This window comes from Melanotaenia boesemani, chromosome 12 (assembly GCF_017639745.1).
Source record: "Melanotaenia boesemani isolate fMelBoe1 chromosome 12, fMelBoe1.pri, whole genome shotgun sequence".
Classification (NCBI taxonomy): Eukaryota; Metazoa; Chordata; class Actinopteri; order Atheriniformes; family Melanotaeniidae; genus Melanotaenia; species Melanotaenia boesemani.
Window position 1 is genome coordinate 6,986,251 of NC_055693.1, and position 24,697 is coordinate 7,010,947.

The following is a 24,697-nucleotide window of genomic DNA, read 5'->3' on the forward strand; positions in this document are numbered from 1 at the left end:
GTGTCGTCCACGTACTTGATGATGTGGTTTGTGCGGGACTCAGAACACACCGCTGTGTGGAATATGTGCTTAGAGAGATGGTGTCCGACTTGTTCTTTCCTCTCTGAATGTACTGAGGCCTGGCTGTTAAAAAGTCCAGTATCCAGTTCCACATGTGCCTACTGGGCCTGAGCATCCAGTTTCGAAGCACTTCATTATTACTGGATTTAAAGTTACAGGACAACAGTCATTCATGGTTGTAACTCTGTGTTTTTTTGGAACTGGGATGATTTCTGAGGTTTTATAGCATGATGGCACAACAGCCTGACCCAGGAGCTGTTAAATATATCTGTGAGGACACGTGTCAGCTGCTCTGCCCAATCTTTGAGCATGCAGCCTGGTATCTGGTCTGGGCTTGCGGCTTTTCTTGCATTGATTATCCTCAATGTCCGGAGGACATCATCCGGGTCCAGACACAGCACCTGCTCATCAGGATGAGGGTGGCCTTCACTGGTGATGTGTCATTAAGTGCTTCAAACTGTCCAAAATAATAACTGAGTTCATTAAGGAAGTTGTCACTGCCGTCACAAGGATGAGGATCTCTCTTGTAGTCTGTGACAGATTTAATTCCCTGCCACAGTCTCCTGGTGTTCCTGTAATCTTGAAAATGTCCATGGGCCCTTTTGGTCATTCTGATTGTTCTGAGGGCAGTTGTATCTCCAGATTTAAAAGAGTTTCTCACCTTCAGCAAGGCTCACACCTCAGCAGTGAGGCTTTTGGAGATGCAGACATCATCCTTACATTTATTAATGTAGCCAGACACAGCTTCTGCATATTCATTTATGTCTATCCTTTGGTCTGTGGTAGCTGCCTCACGGAACACAAAACATTCAAAACAGCCCTGCATTAACCTGTATTCAATATTACCCCTGAAAAGCCAAAGCTTAGAAATAACACCTGAGCCTGAACACTATTGTGTGTATATGTTCATTAAGATTCAACTTTAACAATATAAACTGCACTTGTTCAAACAGTTTAAGTAACATTTACGGAATTAAAAGAAATTAGTGTTATTTCCTACATGGTGTATAAAAAGTCAAAGTTACTATTGGACAAAGACAGGTAATATGAGCAGAAGTTTTTGTATTTACTTGGACTCAGCCACTGATTGGTATTTAGGCCAGCAGCTGCAGTCAATCTGCCCATTTTAGTCTCATCTGCTCACACAGATGTTCATGACTTTGACAGAAGGCCTAAATAAGGCTTTATGGTATTCAAAAGCAGTGATCTAAATGAAAAAAAGACGACTGCCTGATCCTGCAGGGTCATTTTATTGTATGCTATTCTTGAACCAGACTATAGGGTCACATGATGTATAGACAGTAGGTTATCCCCTGTGTCAGTCTGTTGCTTACCAACAAAATAACATTCACTTGTTTGTCTCCTCACCAGGCCTGCTCTATATGAAGTATACAGTACATGTAGATAAACTATATATTTTTCTACCTGTCCTATGGATTCAAATAAAGCCAAAGCTCCTTTATCTTTTTATAGTTTTAAGTTTTATGGAGCCTGTCTGGTGATATTGGCAGAAATATATTTTACTGTATATCTACAGGTTACTAAAGACATAATTGTACCAGATCATATTGTTTTTTAATATGTTGGGGTTTTTGAGTGGGACATATGTCCCTCCCAAAAGTTACCCAAAAGTTACCCAAAAGTTACCGTAGGGTAAGCACACTGTTGATGTTTATGTGGGATTTGTCATCTTAAAAAGACATAAAGACACTGAAGTCACCATTAAATGGTATAGAAGGTGTTTGGTCATCTTTTGTTGTTTTGCTTTAAACTATTCATTCAGGTGAACCCAGTAAACCTGCTTACATCATCATAATCCATCCTAAGATAAAAATCTAATTACATTAAACCAAAATTGTTCATATTGCATGCATGCTATAGCCATAAAGGAACTCAGCTATTATCTTGTGGTCACATTTAACACTTTCTATGCATGACTAAGGCATGGCCATGAATTAATGATCTTGTTCCGTTGTATTGGTAATCCATGATCACGTCTTCCTAAAATGTAGCTGACAGCTCTCCAGCTGTGGATGGATTAATGTGTTTTTTTTTTCGACGCCACCACACAGACTCCACAGGATTTTATCACGACTACCACTTTAATTATGTTCAATAACTGACCTGCTAAACTGTCAGAAGTCTGTATTTTGTATCAGTAATCCACCATAAACTGTTCCAGACAAAAACTATAAATACCAAAAAAAGAAATTCAAACAAGTGAGATACAAGCAGAGTAATTATGTGGAAAAGCAGTCTGGTTCCACCTTAGTGCTTAAGCTGAAGACAGTTAGGCTCCGATGTGTCACATGAAACTTATACAAGTCAAGACATAATCTGAGTTTCAGTTTGAGAAGAAAACTAAACTAAATCCATGGAAATTGCTTGAAATGCCTTAATGTTGCTTTAAAAGTATCCTTATAGTCTAGCTCTAAGGATTCTTTGGCTTACTCAGAATAAACACAGACTAATTTGCCCATCCTTCCTTCCCGTACAGTACCGTACCTCTGCATAAAAGACTTTCTCCGGGAAATTGATCAATGACAAGGTTACAGGTGCGCTGACTTTCCAAACAATAGTCAGGGCCAATCAAAATGATAAACAGAGTATTTCCAAAAATTATAAAGCAAAATATTTTAAATTGAGAGCACTGGGACTCACTGCTATATAACATTGACCACATGTTAGAACGTTCGATTTTTAGTTTTAAAGTTGAATTTTGAGGTTGATTTTGAGTTTGTATTAGCAGCTGACTCAACTCATGGCGTTGCTTTTGTAAGTCCACCTTCTGTTCACCTCTAAGTGGTTGAGTGGCTGCATGGATACTATTAGTAGAAACATGACTTAGTGTTAAAACAAGATGAAATGTTTTTCTAATCAAAACTCCAACAGAAACATGATGGTGGCCTTAGACAAGGCAGTTCTTCAATCAAATAAGATATTAATCTTATTTCTTTTCAGTGAAAGAATCCTGTCCATTCTCTTTGGTGGTTTTGGAGGATCACCATGAGACAAACAATGGAAGATGGTAAAGAAGCACACACATGCACGCACATCTGGTTTTTAGTTTTAGTTTCGTTCTTTAAGGTTAGTCTTCAAAGTCAGGTCTATTTTAATCTTATCTAATACCCAATTCAGCACTTTAGTATTAGTGTCTCTGCAGGGTCATGAAAGTTAATCCTTTCTAGCCCACGTGTCTGTTTTTCACCATCTGCTTAAGACAAATTTCAAGATTCAGATGTGTACTTTCACACACATTCATGTAGGAGCGTTTTGTTGTCCACTGAGTTCCATGTATTTTTTTACTCTAAAGGTTTAGTATCATTTACTTTTTCATTTTTGGTTCTATTTACATTACATTTTTATAATACATACAAAATCAGTTAGATGCCACATACCTGTCAGACATGATCCATGTGAGTATTTATTACTGTTAATGGTGAGAATTCATTTTTAATGTACCAAGCTGGTGAAAAAAAAGAAGTATTTTGGTGGAGATGTCAGTCATAGTCACAGTGACAGGACAATGAATGTGTGTACCAAATGATGCAGTAATACATGCAACTGTTGTTATTTACTTCACGTATCTTCACATATTCACATCACATTTAAACTGTAGCTTTGTTTTATGTGTGTGTGTGTGTGTGTGTGTGTGTAGGCATCAGTGAAGTGCTTTCCAATGTGGTGGAGGATGTTGGCGAAGCTGTCAACAGAAACATCAGCGGTGCTCAGCTTCTGCATGAGCTGCTGAGCGCACCGTGGCTACGCTCCCTGCTAAAGGTACCTGATTCTACAGCAGAACACACCGAAAGCCCATCTGTAAAATAATAATAATAAAAATGATAATTTCCTTTTTAAATCTCCAGATTTATGAGTGTCTGATTGAGTTCCAGAGGCAGACACCAAGCCCCTTTCTGCCTTATGCTTCAGGACTCTCATATGAGGTGAGGGAACATATAGACAGAAAGAGATTGCATCCCTATCCATCAGAACTTCAGCTTTTTAATGGGAAAGCTGTGGCTAGTTTTTACTTACTCAGAGTTAAAGTGGAGTTTGAGAGATTAGTAGTTAATCCACAAATAAAGCTTTACAGTAAAACAAACATGGATGCCTTATTTCGCCAGGAGATGGCAGGATGCTCTCATTTAAACTACAAAATACAAGATACATTATAATAAGTAGCATAACCTGACTATTTCTGAAAGAAAACAATATAACTGTTCACAGAAGTATTTACTCAAATAATTTTACAAAAAAACATTTCAGCTCAGCATTCAGATCAGGATATTTAGTGTCCTGTAATTTAAAAATCTGAAAAGCCTAATTGTTTTTAGTTCTTTGTAGTTTTGTTCTCTTTCATATGACAGGAGTGCTACTGATGGAAAGTTCCATTACAGGTGGAGAATTCCTACTGATGGAATTCCAGTATAAAGACACCTTGAACTCATCAAATCTGTTTGAATCCCTGAACGAAGGGCAGTGGGCTAAAATGCAATAGTGTTTTTAAAAGTCACTATGACTATACCATAGAAATATAGACGTTTAAATTATTTTTTAAAAGAAAGTGTCTTGAACCGTCATGATCTATGTTGTTTTTTATGGTGTTGTCATGTTTAGTTCTGCTCTGTTTTCTGCTTCTGCTTCCTGTCATCTGCTTTGTGATGTTTCAGTGTCTCTGGAAATCACTTTAAATCCCTTTAAATCACCTTGTTGTTGCATTGTACTAAACAAATTAACTTGCCCTGCCAGTTAAGTGGATAATCTGTGTAAGCTCTCCCACCCTTCACTATATTATCTCTCGTGCAGTAATAAAGTGCTTCATGGGTTATTGATTACTAATGATTTTGAAAAGAGAGGAATCAAATGGGTCCGTCCTAACTCTGAATTTGGCTCTTCTGAGGTGTAAAAAGATTATTTTGACCTGCACATCATGGGTTCAGAGATACCTTAGAAAGTTGTGACAGCTTGCAAAAAAGAAAAAAAATGAAATGAAATGTCTGTTGAATTATAATTGTGTATCTGTTTGTTGTCTTACTTGTTCGTCAGATCATGACTATAATACAGAGGGCTCATTGTCCTTCAGCTGAAGCTAGAGAGCTCTACAACCTCCTCAGTTTGCCGCATGTCCAGGTTTGAAATTAGATTATGTCTGAACTTCTTTGTTACTCGTATCTAATGCTCTGTTCAGACGACTCTAACTGCCTCTATGTCTGTCAGGCCCTGCTTTCATCCCATGACAGTGTGGCACAGTCGGACTACCTACCCGTCTTACCACCCCTCCCTGATGAGTTACCTGAGGACGAGGAGGCTATGAGAATAGTTTGTCTTGTGAAGAACAACCAGCCGTTGGTGAGACATTTAGTTTTGGTTGTTAAGATTGTAATATTTTCCAGTAGCTCTAATTATAAAATAATAAAAGTGGTTTAAATTATAAATCCATTAAAGGCAGAGATTTGCCACAGCCAATCCAAAATGCTCCAGTCTGACTAGGAAAGGGTATTAAAATTTTTATTGCATTTGTCTGTGCAGTATTAAGACCAGTATGTTGTCTATGGTAATTAAAACAAATATATTACATTATATTTTTTATAAATATGAATTAATAACTAATTGTTTTCTTTAAGAAACTGGTTTAAAGTGAAGGGATGTGAAATGTTATTCATACTGCATGGAAATTGTAAACTTGTCAACATATTTCAACAAGAAAACATCCGACCCTTTGTGAAACATGGAAACCACAACAAACAAATCTACTTTCAGTAATTGATTTCTCTGCAAAACAACAACAACTACACCCTTGATTTCAAAACAGTCTCTGCTGCAAAATAACTTTTTGCATAATTCTTCACCAGTTTGCTGAAAGTTGTGACAACTTACCATTAAACAACTTAAGCTGCACTTGTTTTTCAATCAGCCACATCACAACGACCTTATTTTCTTTTTGGGAAATGTCATACAGCAGTGATTCCCAACCCTGGTCCTCCAGACCCACTATGCTGCAGGTATTAGATGTTTCCCTTCTCTAACACACCTGATCCAAATTAAATTAAAATAAATCAAAAGTAAATACAAAAATATATAATTAGTTTAAAAAAAAGAAACAAATTGATTTGTCAAATTATTTTTTCATCAATAAACCTATTAAATGTGACATGAATTTATATTTTTTATAGTCATTTTTAAGTACTTTAACTTGTATTAATACTCCCTATTTTTTCATGTAATTTTCTCTTTAATTTATTTATTTATTTGATGCTTTTAAAATTTATTTACTTTATTTTCATGTCTATATTTATTTTTGTATTATTTTCCTTTTACGTTTTCTTATCCTCCATGTTATTTCTGTATTTTATTTTCATCAAACATTTTATTTATTTCTTCATTTAGTGACAGTTTTTTATTCTGTCATATTTACATCCTTTCTAGTCTTGCATTTTCTGACTGTTTCCTTTTTACATTTCCCTTTCACCTTTTTGCCTCTCTGTATGCATTTCTGGCTCATTATGTAAATGAGGGGGCGGTCTTTCAAGGAGTGTCTTGGAGGCAGATCCTCTTCTATTGGTCAAAGAACACTGAGCGATCAGGCCCTAAGTGCAGGAGGGATTATGCAGCCCAGCCTGGCTCTGCAGGACTCTGCAGCTTGTGATCTCTGGAGGAAGATGAAGCTTTAGGGCAGATAGACCATCTGCAGAAATGGCTGACTCTCAACAGGAGATTGTACAGGATACTTGGCATGTTGCTCTTCTAGCTGAAAATCACACAGTCACTGATGTCTGTTTACTGTTTGATGTGGATGCAGTAACTGAGACAGTGTTCCAGCTACAGACATGCAAAACAACAAAGAACTGCAGAAGGTTCTGGTGAAGTTGGCTGTGTCGCTGTCTGGATCGTTAAGATAAACGATCCATGACCATTCGCTTAAGGTCACAACTAACCTCTGTTGAACCCTCCCCGAACCACAGTTTTCTCTTCTTACCGGTTCACCGCTGCCAGAAAAAAACATGCTCCTCTCGAATTGTAGATCATATCCAAGCCTTCCTTAGTGACAGGAAAAAAAATACAAGAAAATAAATAAACTGAAGTGGTTATTTCAATTGACTAAACAATACAACTGCAGCCCACCACAGCACAGCTCTGATTCATGGCTTCACATCATTTTTTTTTTTTTTTTTTTTTTTTAATTAATGATGTATCAATTTGTTTATTGAGCCATTTTTACATTTCTATTCATTTTTGATTTTGGCAGTTTCAGTCCTCCATACCACAAGAGGTCACGTTCTTTGAATCCACATCCACTAGAGGGCAGTGCAGAGCTTAGAGTTGACATCCGAATTCCAACATCAGTTTCAGACAATGGCAGAAGTGAAAACTGTGGAGAAGATCATGATGCACATTCTTAGAAACAGAGGTAGCACAGTAGACAGTGGTGGTCAGTGCTGCCATTAAATACATTGCTGCTTATTGCTGCCAGTGTGGTTTCCAGTGATATAGCTTGATTTTCTGTCTGGGTATGCATCTGCAAGTTCTCTGAAAACAAACCAAAATACACACTTAAGGGATGCAGTAGACGGACAGAAGAATCTGTTTGTTCCGTATGCATATTTAACATACAGCAGAAATTTGTCTTTAGATGAACCCATGAGGTAATTTTTGGGGGGACGATATGAGAAACTGCTACTCTCCAGAAACAATGACTAGCACTTAGCTTATATTGCCCTACAAAACCTTATCAGCAAGACAGCTTGATACATATTTCTTGGAGACAACCACTATCTATTGTAATCTATTGTAGTAATTTAGCATATGATTCACAATTAAACCTAACTAACCCGCAAAGTAACTTTTTATAAATCATACCTGTGCTGATCGCTGCTTTCAATCAGAGATTTGTGAAGAATAAAAACTCAGTTTCTCTTTTTTTTTTTTTTTTACCAAGAGTGGAGCGGAGCACAGAGGAAGTGTAGGAGATGAGGTAGGAGTAACACGTAGCCACTGGAGCAGCCTTCGTCGGCTCACATTGGAGCGCCTCATCCCTACAAAGAGGGCGTGGTCAGGGGAGGAGCTCCGAATGACTGACAGTGAAGCCACACCTCTGTCTCCATCCAGAGGAAGCCATCCCCACATTTTCCTCCCACGTTATGAGTCAACAGGAAGTTGCTGTTTGTGTCCACAAAATGCAGAAATTTGGTGTCAAAGGCTCAACCACTCAGCCCCTTCTGTCTTTAACCCTGACACCTGTGCTGGTAAGAGGAAGAAAAACAGATCCAATTGCTGGTCTATTTTCTTTTCATTCAGTAATTATTTTGCCTTTTATAAAGCTGTTTACATAAACAGAAGCTTTATCAGTATTGTGACATGTCACATTCCTGCTTTCATCCATCCATTTCAATCATTCTTGACTTTGCCATCCCACCTTTTCATCATCACTGTGGAAGGCAAAAACCTTTTCATCCATCGTCTTCCACCTGACAAGTTTCTTTATTCTCCTCTTCATCCCTCATTTTCTGCCAGGTCAAACTTTCTTCATTGTTCCGACCATGTTTTTCATGTAGTTATCCCTCCACTGCTCCATTGCTGTTAGCATTAAATTTTTTCTTTTGGCATTGATTTTCTTAACCATCTTCCATCTCATTGTCAGAGAGATGCAACAGGGAAGATGGAGCCTCGAACAGCAGTGATGACTATGCTTACCCTCCTCCTCCAGTCCCAGCTTACACTCTCAGTCTTCCCAATTCTCCTGTCTTGTATAAAAAGAGTGCTGCAGGGGGAGAATCGGGGAGCATTCCTACTCCTAACATGGCGCCCGTCACAGTCCACACTGCGCCTACTAGTCCTGCAACACATCGTTCTACTCTGCAACAAGGAGTCGGCACCCTCCCCACCCCTGTCAGGCAACATGTGTGTCAAGCTGGACAGCATTACAAATGGCAGGAAAAGCCTTTAAACCATCCGTGTATGCCCCACTACTCTACTGTTCCTCATCACAACGGATGCAAAGACCAGCCAAAACCAGCACACAAAGTGCTTCAACAGCAACCAGAACCCCCCCAGCCTCACCCACCTCCTGAGCTCAACAAACAGTGTAGCATGGAGGAGCTCAGGTCCACTTTTCAGACAGTGGCCAGCAGTATAGAGCACAGTAGTCAGGATGTACGGCACCTCGGCGAGAGGATGATGGCAGCAACAGAGATGATCACAGACAGTGTGGAAGAGAACGCCCAGGCACTCAACCTTCTGGCTGAAGTGGTTGATAAGCTCCAGGGGATCATTGTAGCCAAAAAATGCCAGGAAGCATCACACACATGCAAGCCAAAACTACGCAATGGTCCCACACCTCCCCCAAGGGTCTCCTCACTATCCCCAAAAGTGGTCCACAAACCTCCCACACCTTATCCACAACCTCTCTTACCCTCCTCTGTTTCTTCTTGCTCATCCTCTTCTTCAGCTGACAGTTTTTCTACAGACGGCTTTGGATTGTCTCAGAGGCCGAAACAACTGAACGGAGGATCTAAAAGTACCTCCAGGGCAGGTGGTGTTGGCAATAATGGACATGCTTGGTTCAACAATGGAACAGTTTCAAGGGCTCAACAGGATGACGAACAAAACTGTAAGAGCACAGGTTGCTTGAAAACCATGAAGAAGAAGAAAAATAAGTAATCAAACTAAAGACTAGCTTTCTCCTTTCATGTCTGTTCTGGCATTTACAATGAACTTTTATTCTCCATGTGGGAGGAACTTTTCAAATGGAAACAATGCTAATATAGAGTTACAAATCATTTTCCCAATTCTCGTGTCACTAATTAAATGTTAACCCATAAGCAGCTTCAAAAACTCGTCATCAAGAAAAGATCCCAGAAACCGTTATCTGATTTTTTTATTTTTTTTTATTGGATCACTCAAAGAAGCAGAAGGAATGGAATTTAAAGGTAAAAAAATGGATGTCTTCCCATGTTACATCAGCTTGTTCTTAAAACTAATGGATTTTTCAACATACCATCTCCTTTATTTCATTGTTTTCATTTGCATTTTCACATTTTCCATCTCAAAAATATCTAGAAATATCTAGTCTGAGATTGCTGATGTGTTGTTTTTTTCTGGTCTTATGAGGGCATAGTGCACACCTGGGTGTGCCACTGCAAAGTTCCACCGCCCACTAGAGGCCGGGCATGTGCACTACGCCCTTTCTGGTCTTTGCTTTTTGTCGCGCATGGACATAGTTTTCATTCTGCTGTAAAGCTTTTCAGGAAGGAAGGAAAAATATTTGTGTTTTGCATGGAAACACTGTTGTGTAAACAAGGCCTAAATGCACTGAGTTCCTGTCATGTGACTATTTGCGTCAACCATCAATAGTGTACCTTATATTAAACTGGCCAACAACTATGCATTTTATAATATAAATAAACATTTCTATAAATAAGGTTCAGTCTATTGCTACACAGATACCCAATGAAAACAACAGCAGCAGTCAGCTGATACATAATTTTCCAGAATGATGAAAGCATAGTTTTAGGACCTCATGAATTCAGCTACTTCTAATTTTGTAACTATCCCTTTTAAGACTTTACTATATGTTCATATTTCTATGTGACAGAATTAAAATGCCTTATTTCATTGTACATTTTCAGTCAAAAATAAAAATTTTTTTGACTTATCTTAAACTGTTGGTATGACTGAAGAATGGCTAGTTAGTTTGATTATTGTCAGCATTTTACAATGCATTTAAATGGGATTATTAGGAACACGGATTGAAATAGTGAGAAAAAGTCATTTTTCATCATATCCTTAATGAGTATCTCAACGCTCCCAACCACTCATCTGTTTCCACTCCTTTTAACCATAGCAGAAGCTGGTAGCTATTGTAGTTTTTAAAAATGATTTTGAAATAAATATCTATCTATCAGGGGGCAACTATAAGGAAGGATGAAGGGACGGGAGATATCTACATCGCTCGAGTGATTCATGGTGGACTTGCTGACCGAAGCGGTGAGATACAACTGTTTACTATATCTGTGTGCACATCTATGTTGGTTAGCAGATGTCAAACAAGTAGGGTAAATATAACATACAAGATTGTGGTTTAACATTAGGTTTGTGTTTTAGGTCTTCTCCATCCTGGTGATCTGTTAGTGGAGGTGAACGGAAACCCAGTAGTGGGCCTGGAGCCAGAAAAGGTCATCCAAATACTGGTGGGTAGTCTGATAAAAATAAAAATTGCAAAATTGCTTTTCATGCTGAAGGCAACACAAAGTGCTTTACATGATAAAAACAAAATTCAAGCATATTTCAACTCATGCATATTAAAATTAAAACAAGCCTTTAAACACACCAGAATTACATAACAATAAAAAACACTATTAAAATATTTCACACAGTCGCACGCACGTACATGTATACACACACACAAAGGAACCCATCCATTCTGTACAAGCATGATTCTCTCATTTCTGTCTCCAAACTGAATGTAGGTATAAATACTAAAAGTGATAAACATCTGGCTTAATGCTGCTGTGAGGAAACCATATCATGGGGATCCATCCACACCAGGACAAGGCTATTATGAAAACACTGAAAAAAAACTGCTCAGCAACACACAAAAAAATTAATAAATGCTAAATTAAGCTAAAAGAGAAGCCCTGGGAGAACTTGATGGGTGACTTGGCAAGTGCAACTAAACACAAATTTGGCAAGTGGAAATTCTGATCTGTTAGTAACTTTGGGAATCTATTAAGCACATTGGCTGATAATTCGTTTTTGCACTTGGGGCCCCCTTAATTGTGTTCAAGCCCTGAGCATCATGTGCATTTTTCTTTGCTGCCAAAAGGTGTGAAGTGTGGTTACTCAGCATTGGGACACTGCAGAGCAATGATGGCCCCAGGAATGTGCATAATGAATGTCTGTGTGCTGTCATGAGTCAGAATAACAGTGTTTTAAGGTCAGAAACTTACAGTGTTGCTTTAAAGCAAATCTACCTCTTTACATTGGACCTAAAGAGCGCCAGTTTGCTTATCCACTTCTTGTACAATAATGTTTTCACATCTGTTGTATGATCTGTATTCTTTCGTTTTTTGTTAGTGTACTGCTTTAAGTTCTCCCATGTGGGAGACTAGGGTTCACCTTCCAGTTGGGTCCTTAGTCAAGACCCTTAATGCTTCAGCCTTACCACTTTAAGACGCTTTGGATAAATGCATCTGCTAAATGACTGTAAAGTAAAAGTAAAGTAAATTAATGTAAAGTTCTCTTTATTCGGTTCCCTGCACACATACTGTTTAAGACTCTATTTCTAAGCAGACATTGGACTTTCATCCTAACCCTAACCAATAATAGGTGTAACTGCAGAAGAAAATGAAGGAATAACAAGTTGTGGGTACACATTTTGTTCTTACAAAATATATGTATACAGTTGGAAAAATCTGTAGGCTTCAGCTTAAACATTATTACATTTATGCACTGCACTTTACCTAAGAAAAACCACCTGGGACATGTTACCGTCTTACAACCTACGTTTAGATAAACATATATATTACATGTTTTCTACTGAGGCTGGGCTCATATTTCCTAATGAAAAGCAGACAAAAAACTTTATTTTTTTCTTTCTGTTGTGAAATGGAATTTGTGATTTCAAATAGTCTCTTTGTGTTTGTGTGAATTTTTTCCCCTTTAGAGCAGCTCCACAGGTACGATTCTGTTTAAAGTCATTCCACATCCTACTCAGGTCAGCAGCAACCAGAAACCGGTAAGAAATATGCACATTTTTATAATAAATACATTTTGATCAAATCAAACTTACTAGGAAAAAAAAGAATTGTAAGGATTTAGAAGTAAACCCATTTACTGAACCAGGTTGTTGGGGCCCACTTTGCAATTAGAGATGCATTAAATTTCCTTATGGCTGACTATGGTCACCAAATAATGACAAATAGAAACTGTTAGTATTTTCAGTTTTTGAGTTTAAAAATGACACAATTCAGTTTGAACAAGCTTTCAGGACAGTCAGATGCTGCTTTGCTCCAGTTTCATCCAACGTAAACAAGTCTGTGATGAAACTACGTTTTCCTGATTGGCTTAAGGGTTTGATTTTTCTTGGTGAAAAGATATTCCTGCATTTTATTTTTAATTCTTATTTACTGCAGGGCCGATGCTTTGGGAAGGGTGGTCTTATTTGTCTGAAAATCAGCCAAGAATTCACTATTTAATCTTATTTCTTCTTTATTAAGCCAGGAAAATACCATTGAGAAGTGAGATCTCTTTCTCATGGGCGTCCTGGACTTGAAAGGTTCTCTAACATCAAACCCTGCACAGAGTACTGGCACCAAATAAGCAACAAAACTGCCTTTCAATAGCTGAACTGATTTAATTGAAAAGATCTTTCCCTGTTGTGTGAACAAAGCCAGCTAATAAATAATCTAGGAAATGATCATCTGCACGTCTAGCACCAATGTTCATGTCAAAAAAGATCAACAAAAACCTGTCAATGGGCATCGTCCAGCAGCTCTGAAGCTTATTCATTTATATTTGAAATCTTCCTGCTTGAATCATATTTTCACAGAGAAATTGGATGGATCGACATATGCAATGTTTTCAGCCAATCACTAAAGCAAATTAACCCACTGAATGTTCAATAAAGGGAATTTGAGTTTTATCTTAGGGTAAGTTGTTTATGTTCAGCGTTTAAGTTTGCTGTAGCCCATATAGCATTTCCTCTTCAGAGAAATAAATGTGTTGTCAGTTCTTCGGTACCACTCAGATGGCTGAAATGGGTCCACTCTTCATAGGGAAAAAATTAGGTTTGAAACAGAACCAGGTCTTTATAATGTCGTCTTTGAGGTCTGTGCTGGTTGGGCAAGCAGTGGAGTACATGCATGCATGAAACAAAGTAATGTCCTGCACAAAGACGAGGCAGATGTATTTGTGTAGTACCAGTGCTAGTACATAAAATTTGTATTTCATGTACAAGACTATTCAGTGTTTTACACTCCGGTTTTATTACACACCACACATTTGAAAAACTCTTGAAATGGCATCATTAGTCTATCAACGTAAAGAGGTTCAATTAGCTTATCTTCAACGACAGTAGTCCATTCAAATGATCTGAAATTGATTTAAATTTTTTTGTTGTTTTTGGCCAATTATCAATTCTTTAACTTGTTGATCTTATTCAGTGGTGCTCATGTTTCCTCATCATTTATCTTGCTTATGTTTCCTCATCATTTATCTTGCTCATGTTTCCTCATCATTTATCTTGTTCATGTTTCCTCATCATTTATCTTGCTCATGTTTCCTCATCATTTATCTTGCTCATGTTTCCTCATCATTTATCTTGCTCATGTTTCCTCATCATTTATCTTGTTCATGTTTCCTCATCGTTTATCTTGGTCGTGCCTCTGACGGGTTGACACTTTGTACTTCGGAAGTGAATATGTTCTGCAGTACAAGATGTCAACCCCTCAACACACTCATTACTTTTTTGGGATTAACTTTTGCAACACTTTTATAGGTATCTGAAACAACATGTTTGTCCAGTGGTCACCATTGTGTTTGAAGAGTGTCTCAGAGGGATTGTTTTGACATTTCAATGTCTGTTAAATAACTTAGAGACATTATATATTAGATAAAAAAATAAATAAATAAATCTTCCTTATAATCATCTACACCTTATTACAAAGTGTCCATAACTTTTGGCCACACCCTCCCTCATAACACAAATACCACCTAGTTTATATGGTTGTTTTAGTTTGTATTTATCTGAATTAATTTTTTGATTTGAATAAATCTGTCTGTCAGGTGTATATGAGAGCGATGGTGGACTACTGCCCCCAGCAGGACCCCGCCATCCCATGTCCAGATGCAGGAATGGCATTCAGCAGAGGCGACCTGCTGGAGGTGGTCAACCAATCGGACGGCCAGTGGTGGCAGGCCAGGAAGCTCCCCTGTGGAGCGTCCTTTGCTCGGCTGATTCCTTCAGCCAGTATGCTGAGGAGGTAAACACATCCTGAGAGCTGCTGATCTCCCATGCTGCCACCAGAGGGAGCTGTAAATCAAACTATGGCCATCCACTGTAAACCTGGGTTTACTTCCTGGACTTCCTGAGGCGATGCAACAGCTACAGTATTTTTCTGTTCTGTGTGTTTCAACAAACTAAACACAAATACAGAAGTTGTATATTTCTATAAGTACATGTGATAATGCATGCATTATGGATTTAGGGGCATATCTGTATTGATGTAATGTTACATCCTGGTATTCTGCAGGGGTTTAGTGCAGAAAACGAGCATCTGGGATCTTGCCCTTAAGTTTTGGTCATAACTGTGAAGTTGGTGATATTTTACTACACAAACCTGATCATACTCAAGTACTTTTACTATTGATACTAACTGCTAACTGATATTTGCAGTGTATCAGTGATACTGTTACTTAAGCAGATAATACTTAAGTAGATCTACTGGTAGTATGTGGACTGTATGAAGCTGATAATATTTGTATATTTCCTGTTGATACCCTGATGACATGAATCTGTGTCTATGAGTACTGATTCTTCACCTTCAAGAAGCTGGTAGTATTTCAGTGTTTCCATTACTGATACTTTGAATATATTAGGCTGAAAACGTGTACTTTTACTCCAAACACAGGAGCACTTTGACTGCTGATACTTCAACAAGATACAACTCACAGTGTTTTTACTGCTGATTCTTGGATTTTGGTAGTTGATTATTCTTCAACATCAAACTGATCATTTTCTTCTCCTTTTTTTCTTTCTCTAAAGCAAACAGAGGGCGCACTGGTGGTGTCAGCCGTTACAGGTTCATACCTGCATCAGACCCTGTGAGGACTCTTCATCGTTATCTCTAATACTCTGTCATATAAATTTCTCACACTGGTTAAAAAAACCTCAGTAATCTGACGTGTTAAACCCCTGCTGCTGTATATGAGAGTGCAAACTAAAAATGGGCATTTCATGAGTTTTCATCCATTGTTACTTGGTAGTTTATAGTATTTAAACTCATTAAAGTAGTGTTCAAAGTACATGTGAGGTGCTCTCACACCATTCTAAAGCTTTAAAAATCAATGAGTAAGCAGTTTTACCTATGTAGTCTTACACCAGATCATGCAAGAGTTCCTGTTACAAAGCTCAGAATGTAGCAGTTTCCCAATAAAGGAACTAAAATAGTATTTTAGGTAAATTTTCCTGTCTCCAAATCCATGAAAAGTGGAACATGTAGGCATACATCTTGCTACATGATGCTGGACAGCCCATTATATTGACATGGTTAGGGTTAGAAATAAAAGTATTCCAAGTTTCCCAGCTCATGGTTTGGGTTTTCCCTCATCTCACATCAATGCTGCCCTAAACAACATACTGTTGTCATCTCAAATTTTTCCAACCTGGATTGTGCTTTGGAGATGTGCATGTTTTTTGTTGTCCCGGTGAGACTGGAGTTTAGAATTCAAGTTGTAACACCTCAATCCGACAATTACCGGGCAGGTTTACTACTTCTTTCCCACAGGGTGTATATCTGTGTGCGTGGTCAGTACTTTGAATGTAAATGTAAAATAACTTCTAAAAGTTCTTTCTTTCCTTCCTGTTGTCCGCAGTGCCCCAGGCTGATAATGGTGGGTGTCTCCCCTGATTCAGCACTCGTACAGTAGCTGGAAGGTTGTTTGTATCGAAATATTTGCTCAGTTTATTTTCCCATGTGATCCCCCCCAACCCCCAATCCCATTGTTTAATTTGCACACACAGTTCTTCCTCATAACTCCTCGTCTAGTGTTCCAGAAATGTGAGAGGAGGTGGGGATGTATCTGAGGAGAGAAAATGGGAGGCGATGGGCATTTAACATGGGCTGCTGTCCTACAGGTTTTAGATATTTCTCTGCTTAAACACACCTGAGTGAAATGAACAGCTTTCACATTGGTGCAAAAATGGCTAAAAGGCAAAAAGCATCTGAAATGTACATCAGTAGCAGTAGAGCTCAGAGAAGTTTGATTTCCTGCGAAACTCCAATAACACCTGAAGAAGGAACAAAACAACAGTCTGAGACGAGGGACGGCGTGTGACATTCAGATGTGGATTATTCAGTACTATGTTTATGTTTAAAATAAATCTTTTTAATTGTAATTTTGCTGCTTTTTAAAATTAGTTTTTCTTTTTATCTGATATTAAGTCTTGTGTTTTGTTGTCATGATGATGCCTGGATATGTTCTGAACAAGCTATAGCTAACTATAGTTTTCCACCTCCTCCAGAAGATGATCCAACACATGCTGATGACAGACACGTCATCACAGGTAAATCAGTGTTAAATATATGTTTCCATTTTATGAACTGAAGCTTATCACCCACCAGTGAAGTGAGAGTGAGTTGTTTTTCTCTTTTCCACAGATCTGGAAAATAAAGAAATAAACTTTGGTGGGTAAGTCAGTTAATCTGATAAGTTTACTCAAACAGAACATAAATCAGTTATGATTCTTGTGCTGGTTTCCAGTACTCAACTTTGCACTCAAATTCTCTAGAATTTATTGACATTTTAAATATAAGCAACTGAAATTAGTTAATTAGCCGATACAGTGAGTTGTTTTGTTTACTACACTGATAACATCTCAATGAGATCAAGTTAAATTTAATAAGAGTTTGTGATATAATTGTTTTAAAGGTGAGATGAAAAGTATTAAATTATGTCAGATTCATTTGTATTTATGCTTCAAACTCTCCACTTTTATCCTGTTAAGCAGCGTTAAACAGAATTAAGTCCATGTGTTGACAGAATTTCGTATTTGAATGTTTTTTTTCCTTCAGATGAGGCCAATGCTGATATTACTGATGGAATCTACCTGGGTAAGAAACACTTAATAAGCAGATAATTGTGGGATTTAGACATTTCAAGTTTGCATACACATATGCTAACAGCTCCTGGTATGTTTACATTAAGCATTTTTATTCCAGTCAGGCTCTTAATCCAAACACTTGTGTCCATGTAAACATGGCAACTGTTAGCATGTATTTTTCTAAAAGAAATATAGACAGGGCTTCAGGGAATATAATTAAGTAGCATTTGGAAACCCCTTGTTAAACGATATGTTGTCTATTTCCTGGCAAAATAAGGCTCACTAATTATCTATTGACCAGTAATGAAACAATATTGAGAAAAAGTGACAGAACTTGTTTTATAAATGGTATTTACTTTCTACAAAATATACAAACCTAAATCCATTTAGAATATGTAAAACGAACAAATAAACCTATTTACAGGCTAATTTAAACCACATTACATTACAAAAAACATTTTTACAGTTAAATGTATGTATATTGTATGTTATTGTAATGTATGATTTTTTTTAATGATGAAGAAAAAGATTCAATATCTCTTGTAACATGTCAACATGCCTTGACAAGTAATTTAAAAATGCTGATCTTGGTTTTGTCCAGTGTTTTTACTTTGGACAAACTAATAAATGAAAGTTTTGTTCACCCTCATAAGCTGGTTTCCGCCGGAGTTTCCGTCTCTGGAGGAGGACGTCCTACCGGAGGAGACGACAGTCCTGCACTTCCTGTTCGCCCAGCACCAACGCTCTTGCCACCCCTTATGAGGAGGTGGCTTTGTACCAGCGCCCCCCGCAGGAGAACCACCGCCTCATTATCCTTGCCGGTAAGAAAGAAATATCCTCTTTACTGACTGAACATAGCTTCAACTTAGAAATAATCAGGAAGTGTCCACAAAATACTTTCCAACATAATGTTTAGTAATTAAGGAATATGAAAATATAATGAGTATCCTCTTGTCTTCATTATTATGTTCATACATTAAACAATGCATGTAAACACATTGGTCCAACATCTATTTCAGTCACATTAAAATACCCAAAGCATGCCTTTAGAAGTCTAACTACAGGGTGCTGATATGTGTTGGGTGGCCATCCATTAGGCCTGGTCCTCCTGGGCATTTATGGGGGTGGGTTTGCTCTCAGGCTCCTGTGGTCTGCCCACCTCTGGGGGACCAGCAGCTGCTGTCCCTGGCCCCCCAGGGCCTGTGCCTCATGGCCGTGGGGCACTCTGGCTGGGGTCCTCTTTTTTGGAGTCAGACATCCACAGAAGGGGAACAAATCAATTCTCTACCTGTGATTATAAACTAAGATGAGAACTGTATTCCAATTAAATGAGCTAATCAAATTATAACCATAGCCTCAATATATCTGTGCATGGAAACACATGAGGAAAATGCATTTATTTATTTTTTTCTTCTTCTGTGCAGGTGCGTCTGGTGTTGGAGTAAATGAGCTCAGGAAGAGACTCATCAAACTGAACCCATCAACCTTCCAGGGGCCAGTCCCTCGTATGTCACCTGCACTTCTAAATACTTGGGAACTTTTTAGGAGCTATTGTTTGCTATTCTTTTTTATTTTTTATTTTGTAAAAACATTGTGTTTACCTGTATAATCTCAGCATTGATACATGAAACAGGTTCAATGAGATGTTGGAGGAGTGGAAGTGGAACAAATCACAACTTACTTTTAAACTTCAGTTTGTCTTTCTTTTAGTTTCAATTCGGTCACTGCACTCCTATGTTTAAGTTCCACACACACAATTGTTTTATTTTCCGTTTATTTTTATTGGCTTTCTTTACATGCTTGGTTTTGTTGGATGCAGGAACCAAAGACTTTGTATGGATTACAAAAAAGACTATGATAACATAAATACGACCTTCAGGTTTCTTTAAAATGACGCAACCCTAGCCTGTTATCCCCTGAGAAACATTAGAGTGACTCTATTGTGCTCATTTCAAGCAAATCATTTTTCACAAACCCCTTTATTTATTTTATATGGATCCTCTCTGTAGGCCCTCATTTCAGCCTTTGCCAAAAACAAGCAGAATGAGACTCTTCTGCCCTGAACCCCACCTCCCCCTGATGCAGGCTGCCTCTGATTGGTCAACTGCCGGGGTAGTTGTATTGGTAATGCAATGCTTGATTGTAGGAACAGACCCTACTTTCAGCTAAAACCTGGTTGCAAATCCCACGTTGTACTGGCCCTTATTCATCCAGCAGTCTTCTGTGAAGTGCTGGTCACAAATGCAAACGTTGGTGCAATTCTGTGGCAGGCTCCTAAAAACAAATTCCATCCATTGCTGTCTAACCGTTGTTTCCTTCAGGAATTTGAACAATGTGACATGTTGACACTGAAAACGTTGTGGTGTCTTCAGCCTTACACTGAGCAGTGAAGATGGGTGTGAATGTGCACATCCTGGAGAAGATGACCAATCACTGAGCCCATCCCCCGGGGATGTCACTGAAATATCGAAGTCAAAAAACTCTGAAACAAATTGTTTTCAGAGCTATGGAAACAAAGTGGAAACACACTGGAAAATTTAAACATGCATTTATGTGATAAAACAAACAGCGCTCTGATGAGTATTCAACACTATAACACTAGAATGCTCAGAAAAGTCCAAATAGCATAACAGGGCCCTTTTAAAATTGTACACACTTATAACCCCGAAAACATGAAATAGAAGTGTTTCACTCTTAATGACTCAGCTGAAACAAATTTATAAAACTGAGCAGTTGAGATGGAAACTGACAAGAAAGTGTTGTCGAAATATAGAGAATGGGGAAGAAATTAGATTTCCAAGTAATGAACAAATGCATTCTGCCTGACCCTAAACATTTATAAACCTATAACTTAGCAGAATATGGGCACAACAAACTTCAGTTTTTATATGTTTGACGATGTCATATCATTAGTAAATTGTTACACACCTGTTCTGTGGCTATGTTCCTGCAGACACAACACGTCCAATACAAGAAGGGGAGCTGACAGGTAGAGAGTACCACTTTGTTACCAAAGAGCTGTTTGAGTACATGGCCTGCAACCAGAGGTAGGATTTTTCTTCCACCTTTGATCCTAATATGTAACCGTAACTATTCATGTTAGTTCTATTTGACTTTACTTAATGATCATATATCTGTAGAATGCCGCATTTCTGTGTTCAGGTTTGTGGAGTATGGGGAGAGTAAGGGCCATCTGTATGGAACCAGCTTTGATGCCATTAATGAGATTCTAAAACGAGGACGGATGTGCATCGTCGATGTTGAACCACATGTGAGTATCCTTAAATACCCAGTTGATGTTTTTTACATGTTTTTTTATTATTGTTTTCTATCCAAGGTAGTTGTGTTCTTTTCCTTCATTATACCTAACATTTAACCACAAAGTGATATTTGCTGTACAGGTTGTATAGACCAGTGGTTCTCAAACTGAGGGTCCCAACCCCTATGGGGGTCTCAAGATAATGTCTGGGGGTCATCAGATCCCTGTAAAAAAAATATAGCCTACATTTATTAAATAAATTAGGGATTTTTATTAGGACTCTCAAATCTAATCGGTTAATGCAAATAAATTGATCTGTGGAATTTGCACGTTACTTTTCACCCCATTAATGTGTAAACAACAAGCGTTAGTACTCATACCATATTAAAAATCAGAATCTGGTATGATCTTTGTGGGAGAAACTGATCTTGGGCATGCTGGTGCTTTGTTACTTTGATGAACCGTGGGGGTAGCAAACACCAGTGTATGTTATCTTGGGTGTTGTGGTTCAAAAAGTTTGGGAACCACATTTGAGAGCAGTCTGGGCAAAAATCTTCATTTTAACTTTGTTCCATTTTTAGAGCATCCTGCTGTTACGCTCGAGGAATCTGAAACCCTTTGTGATTTTCATCAAACCCCCAAACCCAGAAAGACTGAGACAAACTCGAAGAAATGCCACAATTATCAGCAATCAAGCCATCAACAGGGCATTTACGGTAAGACTGTGGATGACACCTCATTTTGAAATGACTACTTTCACCACGCCAAACAGGAAGTACAACTTAAAAGACAATATTACCCTTGGCAATAGTCCAGTGCAGAAACCCCAACATGGAATTAAATTAAGGACTGTAATTCAGAACTAGAACTGAATGGAGTGATGAGCACATTCTCACTTTTCTTTTCATGCAGGAGGAAGACTTTTTGGAACTGGAGGAGGTTTCCAAGTTGATGGAGGCTAAATACAAACAGTTTTTTGACCACGTTCTGGTGAATGATGACCTTCAGGATGCTTGCATCCAGCTCTGCTCCATCATCCAACAGGCACAAAACGAGCCTCAGTGGATACCTGTCAGCTGGCTTCTAACAGAAGAGTAGCACTGGATTGGAGGAAAGGAGGGGATATCGAGTAATAGAAAGATTCAGGATGAGTCAAGACTTTTTCACTTACAGTAAATAATTAACTATAAAATACACTTATTGAGATGACCATCTAAACATTTTTATTTCTTTGTTGGGTGACATTCTGTTAAACATAAATTACATTTTGCAAAAAACTTCCATTTGTATTTCAAAAATAAGAAAAAGGACAGGACGTGGAAGTCTTTGTTGTCACATTACCTCCAATTAAAAAGCTGTAAGTCAGCTGCCATTTAAGCCACTTAAAATATATAACTGCATATGGAATGTGATAACAGCCTGGTTGGTAGCTTCAAACTATCAATCTCCTCACCACATAAACAGCCTGGTGAACAGCCCTTCAGCACTATTTAGCCCTAACGGCTAAACAGTATGATGATACTACCAAAGAACAATTCCCAAAGAAATGTTGATTGTGTTTTTGAGTCGTCAGCTTTAACTTGGCAGCTTTAGATACTTTTTTCTTTCTTATATTCATACTTTGCCTGCCCAGTATAGGATGTGCTGGTTCCGCAAAGATTTATGATTTTAACCATTATACACCACAAGTAGCTTGTTTTAAAGTGAATTAAAAGTGAGTGTCTTCTAATCGGATTTTGTCCACGATGTGTTGTAGTTTCAGAGCCTCCATTTGAGATGTGATGGATGGTAATGTTGTTTAAAGATGTTAGCTGTGCTGACTAGGGTTGTAAGTTTAGCAAGTACACGCAGGTGTTGTGTTCCTATTGATGCCAAGCTGGAGTCCATTAAAGCCTGTATTTACTCCAGGGTCATTTGATGCAATAAACAAAAAATAATAGCACTGAATTGAAACACCCTTTATTGACCACTTAGCTTACTCTTTAGCCATATCAGTAAGTGGCCTATAGTTATCTGTTGTTTCACCACAGAACTGATCAGTTATCTTCTGACTGTACTGTTTGGTAAGTTGAGTCTGCATTGCTTTTTGGTCATCAGTGGGCATACACTAAGTCTGAATTTCCAAAAATCATGAGATTATTCAAACAGGCTTATGAAATATGACTTAACCAGCTACTTCTTGTAAAGGTTCATCATTAGAACATTCTACATTTTGCATCTCTGGATTGGTAAACTGGCATCTTTATTTTCCAAAGCAGATTATTAAAGTTTGACATCCATTAAGGTTCAAAAAGAAGGATGGTTGTTAATGTCTGTCTCAGACCCAAATTGGGAATGTATATTCTACAGAATTGTTTGTCTTGTGGCTTAGAATGAAGTTTTATTTTTTGTTATCGTATTATTTGTAAATATATTCTTATTTGCAGCAATATTAACTTGAAAGTTGTCAGTTATTTTCTTGTTCATGAAGTTCAAATAAAAATGACCATATTGCATTATAGACTTCTCATACCTTGAAACACTGACCTGCAGTTTGAGGTCAGCAAGAGAAGATCTATTAGTTTTGGTTAGACATAAGTACCTATTGAGCAGAGACTTCCCTGGACTGAAGTCCTCTCACTGTGAATATAACTACTACCAGTAATGGTAATAGCAGTCAAGGTATTGATAAAGAAGAGGAATTGTCATTGTGATTCGAAAGATGAAAATTTTGCATTACAGTCATTAATCCATTCATACAATTGTTGATCCACCCATCTACTCTCCTCTGCTTATCAGGGTTGGGTTGCAGGGACAGTAGCCTAAGCAGAGAGACCCAATGTTGCCCTTGGAAAAACCCTAAGGCGTTCCTAAGCCAGCTGGGAGACGTAGTTCCTATAGCATGTCCTTGGTCTTCCCCAGAGCCATCCTCCCAGAGGGATGTGCCTGGAAAACCTACCCAGCGAGGCATCTAGGGGGTATTCTGACCCGATGCTCATCCCACCTCAACTGGTTTCGCAATGTAGTGGAGCAGCGATTCGACTCTGAGCCCCTCCTGGATAACCAAGCTCCTCAGCCTATCCCTAAGGGAGAGTCCAGCCACCCTGCAGAGGAAACTTCAGATGCTTGTATTTGTGATCTAGTTTTTAAGTCACTACCCACAGCTCAGGACTAAAGGTGAAGGTAAGATCGTAAATTGACCAGTAAATTGAGAGCTTTGGCTTTTGGCTCAGTTCTTCCTTCACCTTGACCGACTGATGCAGAGCCTGCATCTCTGCAGACGCTTCACCGATCCACTTGTCAATCTCCTGCTTCATCTGTCCCTCACTTGTGAACAAGACCATAAGATACTTGAATTTATCCACTTGGGGAAAGGACCTGATTCCCAACCAGGAGAGGACACTCTTTTCTGCCTGAGCTGCCACCTTACCACAGTGGAGGGGTTTGTGTGTCCCAGTGATACAAGTAGCTATGCTTTCTGGGACTTCATGCCACTGGTAGGGTTGCCCATGACATACAAGTCTGTAGGTGAAGGACCAGACAAAGTGCATCTCAGAAGACCCTTATGCCCTTGGCTCCGG

The 24,697-nt window shown here is 38.4% G+C and overlaps 1 protein-coding gene across 1 annotated transcript; it reads left to right on the forward strand.

Annotated features, from left to right (window-relative positions):
* Positions 1-290: 290 nt before the first annotated feature.
* On the forward strand, positions 291-23,509 carry LOC121650598 (MAGUK p55 subfamily member 4-like). The gene is made up of 20 exons (XM_042002163.1): positions 291-492; positions 3,719-3,840; positions 3,927-4,004; positions 5,107-5,190; positions 5,278-5,409; positions 10,962-11,043; positions 11,161-11,246; positions 12,722-12,793; positions 14,842-15,038; positions 15,821-15,879; positions 16,651-16,668; positions 17,445-17,462; positions 17,850-17,888; positions 18,532-18,699; positions 19,303-19,383; positions 20,832-20,925; positions 21,041-21,149; positions 21,719-21,853; positions 22,050-23,190; positions 23,273-23,509. The coding sequence occupies exons 1-19, from the start codon at positions 291-293 to the stop codon at positions 22,233-22,235; spliced, it is 1,962 nt and encodes a 653-aa protein (XP_041858097.1). The 3' UTR covers positions 22,236-23,190; positions 23,273-23,509.
* The last annotated feature ends 1,188 nt before the right edge of the window (positions 23,510-24,697 follow it).